Genomic DNA, 9979 nt, shown 5'->3' with positions numbered 1-9979 from the left:
GTAGCTACGATCTTGTCTTTGCTACAAAGATCTGCTAATCCAAAATGCATGTCATGAGATAGGTTGAAATTAGAGCTGAATGGGGCAAAGATCTTCAAAGCCAAGGCTACAAACCAACCACCATGCTTTTAAACTCACAAATTTTCTTTGTTTGAAACAGGGACAGATGTTATCTTCAAATCAAAGGCTTCAAAGCCCGAATATTCAAAAGGTGCATTTCCTTAAATTGCCGATGCATAAGGCAATGCCACAACCAAGTTGCAGGTACCTTTTTGGAGGATGCAGGTCAACATTATTAGAGTTATAAGTGCAGGACCCACCTGAAGAATGGGATAATTATGCAGTTCATCAGGACCCTCCTGGATAATGGGATCTACCTTTAGCAACGTTTAGAGTCTTTCAGTTTAACCCCTAGGAGACGCACTTCCTAGTGTGGGTGTTTCCAGTTCCGCTTTTAGGAGACGCACTTCCTACTTGAAACTTTGGTTTGTTTTACATTAATTTATAATTCTGTTAACACTGACAAATTTTTCCTGGTGCAAACTGGGGCAGAAAAATTTTGTTCGTATTTTTTGTCTTTGATAATGTGCGGGACCACTTTGAAGAATGGGAAGAAAGTCGGGACCCTTTGAAAAATGGGAAACAAGTCGGGACCCTTTGAAGAATGGGAAGCAAGTCGGGACCGAAGAATGAAGAATGGGAACAAGTTAGGACCCGCCTGAAGAATGGGAAGAAAGTCAGGACCCGCCTGAAGAATGGGAACAAGTCAGGACCCGCCTGAAGAAGAAAGTCAGGACCCGCCTGAAGAATGGGAAGCAAGTCAGGACCCGCCTGAAAAATGGGAAGCAAGTCAGGACCCGCCTGAAGAATGGGAACAAGTCAGGACCCGCCTGAAGAATGGGAAGCAAGTCAGGACCCGCCTGAAGAATGGGAACAAGTCAGGACCCGCCTGAAGAAGAAAGTCAGGACCCGCCTGAAAAATGGGAAGCAAGTCAGGACCCGCCTGAAGAATGGGAACAAGTCAGGACTCGCCTGAAGAATGGAAGCAAGTCAGGACCCGCCTGAACAATGGGAAGAAATTCAGGACCCACCTGAAGAATGGGAAGAAAGTCAGGACCCGCCTGAAGAATGGTATGATCAGGAACCCGCCTGGAGAATAGGGCCACCTTTCAATTTCAAGTTCAGGAATCCGCCTGGATAATAGGGACATCTTTCAATTTCAAGTTCAGGAGCCCGCCTGAAGAATAGGGTGTACTTTCAGTTAGAAGTAGCAGGAGCCCGCCTGAACAATAGGGTCAACATTCAACTGCTTTTCAATTTCAAGATCAGGACCCCGCCTGAAGCATGAAGTTTACTTTCAAGTTCAATTCGAGATCGAAGTGTTTATCTCACACTTGGGAAAACATGAAGATTCGGGTCAAGATTCAAGAGAAGCTCCATAGCTAGGATCCTGTGCTTGTATTTTCTTTTTCACTTTGTCTTTCATTTGATGTAATAATAGGACCGCGGACCGGAGCCTCGACAGGACCTCGCTCGACTATTCACCTCAATATGTTTCATGTCCCTTCTTACTCTTGAACTACACGGTCGTTACAAAAGGTGACATGGGGTCACCTTGTCTCAAACCTCTTTCAGCATTGAAAGGTTTAGTAGGTTCTGTAGACACGTGATTTTTGACCCTCCCCGGGTGTTTCACCTTCTAGTATCTAAATTTTCCTTTAAATATGATTTGGACATTTTATTTGGTTTTATTTTTGTTTAGTAGGTCTTATTTGAATATTCAAAAATCACAAAAATAGAGTCACAGTTTAGGATATATGTTTAGTTTCGTTTTATTTTTATTAGTACAAAAAGAAAAAAAAAATGTCCGAAAATGTGTTATCTATTTTTAGTTTAATTTCCAAGTTAAAAGTTTTAATAAATAAATATAGAGCAAGTACATATTTTAATCTTGCTATTTTAATTTAGTAGGAATAGTATATTTTATGTCCTCATTTGTTAATCATATGTTATTTCACGCATAGGAACAGATAAAAGGAAAGGGGTGGGGACCGCTCAATTTTAAGTACCTCACCTACACACACATGCCACATACACCCTTTATAGATATATATTTTTCTTAAAATAACAAAAAAGAACAAAAAAAAAAAAAAAAAAGCAAATTCTCTTTACATTATAAAAAGGGAAAACTACGTATATATACATGTTAAGGAGAAATATTTACGAAACGTAACGACAGTTTTCCTTATTTACAAAACATAACGATATATTACGAAACATGACGGATTTTCATATATTTTTCGTTTTTTTATTTTTTTTTCCTAAAATATATATATTTTTTATAAAAAAATATATTTTTTTAAAAATATTTTTATTTTTTAAAAAATAATTTTTATATATATTTTTTAAAATTTTTAAATTTTTTTTTGGCTCAAAGGCTTAAAAAATTACCTCAAATTTACGTATGAAAGTTGTATGAAAAATGTATGAAATATGTATGTGTGAGCGAAATTTTTAATATAATTTTCATATACAAAATTTTGAGCGAAAACTTTAAGCCTTGAATATTGTATGAAAATTGTTACAATGTTATTGTAGTTGTATTAATTTTTCAGAAACCTAATATGAACTTTATATACAAAAAATGTGAATGAAATTCTAAGTCTTGAGGGAGATATACACATTTCATACTATTCTCATGCATAAAATTTTGAGCGTAATGTTTAAGCCTTGATCAAGGTATACACATTTCATACGTTCTTCATACATAAAATTTGAGCGAACTTTTTAAGCCTTGAGCAAGATATACACATTTCATACACAAAAATTTGAGCGATTATTTTAAGTCTTGAATATTGTATCAAAGTTGTATACAATGTTATTGTAGTTGTATTAATTTTACATAACATGAACTTTATACACGGAAATGTGAGCGAAATTTTAAGACATGAGCAAGATACAAATTTCATATTGTTTTCATACACACAATTTTGAGCGAATTTTTTAATCCTTGAACGAGATATACATATTTCATACATTTTTCATACCGTTTTCATACACTAAATTTTGAGCAAACTTTTTAAGTCTTGAGCGAGATATACACATTTCATATGACTTTCATACATAAGTTTTTGAGCAAAAAAAAATATTAATTTAAAAAAAAAAATTAAAAAAATTTAAAAAATATTTTTTAAAAAAATGATTTTTTAAAAAAATAAAAAATAATTTTTAAAAATATATTTTAAAAAAAAAATAATTTAAAAAATATAAAGCACATTTTGTATAGGATTTGTAATGTTATGTTTTGTAAATATAAAACTATCGTCACGTTTCGTAAATATTTCTCCTTAAGATGTATATATATGTCAAAGTTATAAAAATCCATCTGCATCATTCCAAGGCCCATGATCCAAAAGCCTTTTCATCATTTTTCACACCCTACCTACATATTATAAATTGGACAAAACCCTAGAAAAGAAGGACTTAACCTATACTACTAATCAGCCGAATAGACCTAGCAGCTAGGATAAAAGATCAGGGTCGCAGTAGCTACGAAATGAAAAAAACACCCTCTCTTCTCTAATCATCTTCCCCATAAGAAACAAAAATGATTACATTCAAAGGGACAAATTAAGGATGGCATATACACACAATCACATTCACGATTTTGGAGGTCAAAAACAAAAAGGTACTCACTGGTCATCAAACACCGTGAAACTCACCATTTTCAGCCACGTAAAAGAACCCATAAGCTCACCCTTTTAATTCAACCATGAGACATCCAAAACATACCATTAAAATACCACCTCTTTCAGCCTCCAAAACCATCGTTTTTTCCGTTGTTTGGTCGATTTCTAAAAGGCGAAAGGTTCTGTCCATGTTTTGAAGTTCTTGGTTCGAGCTCCGTTTGACTGTTGAGGTCGTCCGTCGAGGTTTTCGTGCAAATAGCAGCTCCGTCCAGACTTGTAAATTCAAAGTTCTTATATAAAGGTCTATTCTTTACTTATATTTTTCTAGGTTATATATTTGAATGAACCTACTTTCATTAAACTAACCTGTGTTTCCTTGAGAAACTGAAATTCCTGTTCCAGTTTTATTTCATGTTAATTGCTGAATGGTTTTACTATGCGTATGTTCAAATTTGGCCATTATTAATGTACGGATATTACATGGGTTTGCACCTCGACTATAAATGTTAATGTTAGACTAGGATAATATTAATTGAGCCATGGGTCATTTTGGTTTGGAATACTTTTTATTTGACTTACGTGATTTCATTTGGGTTTGGGATACTTTTATTTGACTTATATGATTTGCAATTTTAATGATTAAAAATGCCAAAGTCATGAGTGAATGAATCTGCATGTGATGACTAGAATTATTATTACTTCTCATTAAATGGAATAACGTTAATGACCCCTTTTATTATTTCTAAATTTACATCTCTCTATGTTGTTCAAATTATGTCATTTGCTTTTCTTTGAAGGTCTTGCCAAATACAATTTTTTAAGATGCCACTTGATAGTAGAACCTCATAAAAGAATAACTTTGGGCCTGGACCAATATTAAGGCCCAATTAATTAAGTGGTGAGATGAGTAAGACGAGATGACCCACTTTTATTATTTCTAAATTTACATCTCTATGTTGTTCAAATTAATTATTTCAAATTTCGTTGCTATTGAAAGAAAAGAGTGGTAAAACCAATTGTAAGGGAGCGAGATGAGTTGCGAATTTATTCAAAACCCGTTGTCAAAAGAGTGAAAATTAATCAATATAATGATAAGTCTCGGATTTTAGAGACAAATAATTGCCTTTAACGCTAGATAGGCTTTAGGCATGTTTCAAGACGTTTGTTTCGATTAAGAATGCGGTTACGCATCTTATTTTCGAGACGTTTAAACAACTCAAGGATGCGGTTACGCACCTTGGCCAATGTCGTTTTAATAATTAATCTTGTTTCGATTGAGAATGCGGTTACGCATCTTATTTTCGAGACGCTTCAATAACTCAAGGATGCGGTTACGCACCTTGGCCACTGTCGTTTTAATAATTAATCTTGTTTCGATTAAGAATGCGGTTACGCATCTTGTTTTCGAGACACCTAAAAGATCCAGAATGCGGTTACGCATCCGAGTTAAGACTAATAAATGTTCAACAATAAAAGTACGAGCAAATCAAGGCTCAGATACATAATATATCCAAAGATTAGTTTAAGCTAAGTATAAGTCGATAAAGCGACCGTGCTAGAACCACGGGACTCGGGGAATGCCTAACACCTTCTCCCCGATCAACAGAATTCCTTACCCGGTCTTTTGTTTTCGCGGACCATAATAAAAGAGTCATTTCCTTTTGATTAGGGATTCATAAGGTGGCTTGGAACACCAAAACTCAATTCCAAGTGGCGACTCTGTAAATAAAATAATCCCTTTTCAAAACCGTCACTTCAAATGGAAAAACCCTTTAATAATAAAACCTTTGTGCGTTTATCGCGCGGGGGCGCAAAAAAGGGGTGTGACATCTCTGGCGACTCTGCTGGGGATAACCAGAATTCGAGCTTTGTGATATTGCCTTATACTTGGCTTTTGTTATTATTATTTGGATTTGTTGTGTGTTGTTGGGCCTAATGTGCTAATTGCCGTTTATTTACAACTTTGATATTGTTGAACTGTATTATAAAATGTCTTCTCTTGCGCACCCCTCTGAATCTCTGAAACACTTCACACACAGTCACAGGAATGCAGTTATGCATCCTACTTCTGTCAAGATAAAGCCGGAGCGTCTTGGTGCCCGGTGAAGGATTTTAGTCACACATGTTAGGCGGGACAGGATAAGCAATGAAGTCGGAATAGCACTGCTACCGACAGTATTGCCCCTCCCCGGCTCGAGTTGTCCGCTCGGGTTAGCCAGTCTAGACACCGTTTTCCATTAGGTTTTAAACCTAGCAGAACTGAAACGCAGACATGATTATCCCTAGTAGGATCCGCTTATATGCATCACTTGCATTTGACTTAGTGGGACTTGGCACAGGGGTCGGGTCCGTCTAGGACAGGTATCCCTTTTTCTGACCGACCTGTGCATCTCATGTGCTATTTGCAATATTATTTTTAAGGCTTGCTTGATTGTTGATCGGCTTTAGGCTAACTAGTGAAATAGAAGAGAGAGAAGCATTCATCTGACTTTTTACGCACCCATTTTCCTTAAACCTCTAATTTGTCTGGCTCTTGCTAAAAATAAGAAAAGAAGAGTTCAATTCGAGACGAGTTTATTAATTAATTAATTAATTTATTTTAAAAAACAACTTAGCAGTCCAATCTGGACGAACTACGCACACCTGATTCCCGTCCCTCGGGATGACGATACGTAGGCAGCCCATATCGGGTTCGGTGATCCTTATTCAAAAAATATAAAAAAAAAAAGTGTTTTTATTTTATATTAGAAAATCCGAAAAACAAAGGAGATAGTTTTATAAAAAAATAATAATAAAAGGGGGAAGATTCCTTTTTAACGCCCTATCCAAAAGAAAAGGAAAACGCAAAAAGTTTTTACTACGAGTAGTATTTTTAGCAGGGTTTCTTTGGAGGAAATTTTACAATCAAAATCCAAAAAGATTTTTTTTTTTTCAAGTTTATGTAGTTTTTTTTCTCTTCCTAAATTTCAAAAAAAAAAAAAAAAAAAAGAAGAGAAAATTCGAAACAATTTTGTTGATTACTTTTTGCCGAAACTTCCCGAACTACGCAAAGATCTGATTCATGTCCCAGCATGATACGTAGGCAACCCAAGTCGGGTTCGATCGAATTATTTTCAAAAAAATCCAAAAAAGAGTAGTGAAAGAGTGGAGAGAAAGGAAAAAAGAGTAGTGAAAGAAAGGAAAAGAAAGATGAGTGAACCGAGAGGTGTGGAAAGCAAAAAATGAAAGAGAGGAAGGCCAAATTGAGCGAAAATGGGGATGATGCCAAAATGACATTGTTACCCTTAGAATCATTCTAGAACTAATAATCGTGGATATGTTTCTTGCACGCGGTTCCCTAACTCAATCGTTTTTTATTCATGATGTTTGATTTTAGAAGGTGGTTGGTTTGTGGTTTCAAAACTGGCGACTCATCCTTACAACACAAGGTCAAAACCCAAAAAGGCAATGGCGATCAACGAGGACACTGGGTTGGTTGACGTTAGAGCTCAAATACCGTTGGTTGACCAAAACTCGAGGTTAGCCGAAGAAGTGAGAATGTTAAAACAACACATAGCAAACATGTATCGGGCTTGGATGATTGGTCAGGCACCTCCTCCACCGCCTCCTGGCTTCCCCGATATTTTCCCTAATGTGCCGACCTCAACCCGAGCTCCACTTACTGTGCCTGGTGATCCATCTAACAGTGGGCCCATGTTCAAAACCCCTAATGCTCAACCCTATACTCCAGAACCAACTTTAAATGTCTCTAATCCATATGGTTATAACCCTCACCTTGAGCTTCCCGTTAACACTAAAGAACTTGATAAGACCGTGGATGATGAGGAAATGACTAGAAAGATGAAAAGCTTGGAGCAATCCATAAGAAACTTGCAAGGTCAGGAAGGTCATAAGAGTGTTTCATACAAAGACTTGTGCATGTTTCCTAATGTTCACTTGCCCTCTGGTTTTAAGACTCCAAAGTTTGACAAGTATGATGGGCATGGTGATCCTGTGGCCCATTTGAAGAGGTATTGCAATCAATTGAGAGGAGCTGGAGGTAAGGACGAAATGCTTATGGCCTACTTTAGTGACAGCTTAACAGGAATAGCCTCGGATTGGTTCACTGATCAGGACGTCATTAAGTGGCATATTTGGGATGACATGGCTCAAGAGTTTGTGCGACAATTTCAGTATAATATAGACATTACTCCAGATAAAATGTCCATGACCAAGGTGCAGAAGAAATCTACAGAAAGTTTTAGGGAATTCGCCATTAGGTGGAGAGAGCAGGCTGCTAGAGTAAAGCCTCCAATGACAGAAGGTGAGGTGGTGGATACTTTTCTCCAAGCCCAAACTGAAGAATACTATCAACACATGCTCCAGTACTGGGCAAACCGTTCACTGAGGTCATTAAGATGGGGGAAATGATAGAAATCAAAACAGGACGTATCATGAGTTTTGCTGACATGAAAGTAAATGCTGAATTAACTCAAAATGGTTCAGGAAGCTGAGCGACATGAGGGAAAATGATGATGTATCCATGATTATACCAGAAGCGCGACGAGGTGTGAGCGGTCCATCTCGCTCATATACCCAGCCACAACCTCAAGTCTATTCCCAAACTCCATACACTCAACCTCAGCATTACTTTCCTCCACAAGACCCTCAATATTCCATGTCACCTCTCCAGTACTTTGCCTGTGGTGCACAGCCATATGTTCAACCATATCCTTACCAACAATGGTGTGCACCAGCTCCACAGGGTTCTTACCCCCCACAAGCATATCGACCTCGTACCAGCTCTAACTTTCGACCTAGGCCAGAATACAAGAAAGAGAGACAACAGAGAAGGGAGGCCTCTGGAAAACTTCCCGGGCTATCAGTCTCAGTTCCAGAAGTTGATAAGGATGAATTGGTTAAAGGGACCCAGAACTTGTTTGCTGAGAATAATTTGATTCAAACTGATAATGGTTCTAGTAATGCTTATGTGAAACTTAGTGGCTAAGATGACAGCTTTGCGATTGATAAGTCGCTCCTTTCCCACTGGGAAGGAGTCTTGGTAGTTTGTTTTGATGTTCTTTCTGTTATTCGGGTTATTCTAGGGTTGTAATCCAGATTTATTTGCTTGTTTTAATGTCCAAAACCCTTCTATCATTTTGTTTAAAAAAAAAAAAAAAGAGTTTTTGTTTTGTCATTTCCTAGTATATTTTCTTTAGTTTTTCTTTTGTATAGTTCTTTTCAGGCTGGTTCTAGTGACATGACATGCATGCGGATATTTTTAGCCGGATCTTGAAGGCCAGTTTAATTACGAAATAAATGCACCCAAAAGATTGAAATTGGTGAAGAAAAACATGTGAGGAAATAGTAGAGTGCTGAAACCTTTTGAGACTAAGCTGAAGTCTGGCTTGAATGAAATTAAGGCGATCACTTTGGGAATCATGAGAATGGTACTAGTGTATAACAAAATGTTCATCCCAAGTGATTTGAAGTGGGTCAATATCAAGAGAAGTCAAAAGCAAGTTCACTCCAATTAACTTAAGTCATCCATTGTAAAGAGATACTGTATGATTTTCACTTCTCATTTTCGAATCGCATGATTTGTACTTGACATTTTAAAGGATTGGTATGACGAAGGCATTTCATTCTGCTATCTGAATATTGTGTCACCCTTTGCTACCCCTTTTGAGCCTTAGTTTTATTTTCTTTCATACCCCTCTTTTGGAATCAAAGTACAGTACAAAAAAAAAAAAAAGTCGGAAGAGAAAAAGTGAAAAGGTAAGGAGAAAGTCAAAATGAAGAGAAAAGAGTTGACAAAAAAAAAAAAAAAAAAAAACAAAAAAAAAACAAAAAAAAAAAAAAACAAAAAAAAAAAAACGAAGAGAAACACAGAAGAAATGAGCTTCATGAACTACGTTCGACCTGATTCTTGTTTCGGCAGGATACGTAGGCAACCCTACTGCAGGGTTCGGTCCAACCAAAGAAAAATTCAAAATTCCCCGTTTCAAAGAAACTGGGGCAGAAGTTGTTTTTAATTTTTTGAGTCGGTTCCAAAAGTTGTAAGTCCCAACCCTTCTATTTTAGTGTTTTCTTTGAGCCTTCATGTAGTCATTTTCTTTCTAACCCTGTCCAAAAGCCACGTTACAACCAAAAGAAAGACCTTTAGATCAATCTTTGAGAATGACAAGTCAAACATGCTTTGATGGTGATTATCATACAAGGAACAATGTCATGTTACTTATGCAAGGAATGGAAAATCAAAAGTGAAAGATGAGAGAGTCTTATCAGTGAAAACCCTTACGGGCACCATA

The 9979-nt window shown here is 36.7% G+C and overlaps 1 protein-coding gene and 1 long non-coding RNA gene across 6 annotated transcripts; both read left to right on the top strand.

Moving 5' to 3' along the window:
• Positions 1–658: 658 nt before the first annotated feature.
• On the top strand, positions 659–1571 carry LOC132039776 (uncharacterized). 5 transcript variants are annotated; one of them, XR_009410476.1, is made up of 3 exons: positions 659–736; positions 791–991; positions 1111–1571. It is a non-coding gene; the product is annotated as an uncharacterized LOC132039776 (long non-coding RNA). The 5 variants fall into 5 exon arrangements; XR_009410478.1 differs by having other exon boundaries at positions 691–736; positions 791–849; XR_009410479.1 differs by lacking the exon at positions 791–991 and having other exon boundaries at positions 707–736.
• A 5565-nt stretch (positions 1572–7136) lies between these two features.
• Positions 7137–8676, top strand: LOC132039453 (uncharacterized). The gene is made up of 2 exons (XM_059429931.1): positions 7137–8077; positions 8175–8676. The coding sequence occupies exons 1-2, from the start codon at positions 7137–7139 to the stop codon at positions 8674–8676; spliced, it is 1443 nt and encodes a 480-aa protein (XP_059285914.1).
• The last annotated feature ends 1303 nt before the right edge of the window (positions 8677–9979 follow it).

Source organism: Lycium ferocissimum, chromosome 12, assembly GCF_029784015.1.
Source record: "Lycium ferocissimum isolate CSIRO_LF1 chromosome 12, AGI_CSIRO_Lferr_CH_V1, whole genome shotgun sequence".
Lineage (NCBI taxonomy): Eukaryota > Viridiplantae > Streptophyta > Magnoliopsida > Solanales > Solanaceae > Lycium > Lycium ferocissimum.
The sequence above is the reverse complement of the archived record's forward strand: the minus strand, read 5'-3'. Positions and strand labels throughout refer to the sequence as shown.

What these genes read in the sequence shown, in the direction of transcription:
- LOC132039453 (XM_059429931.1), top strand. Translation starts at nt 7,137, where the DNA reads ATGGCGATCAACGAGGACACTGGGTTGGTTGACGTTAGAGCTCAAATA. An exon ending in TGGGCAAACCGTTCACTGAG is followed by an intron (nt 8,078 to 8,174) that starts GTCATTAAGATG and finishes AAAATGGTTCAG; the next exon opens with GAAGCTGAGCGACATGAGGG.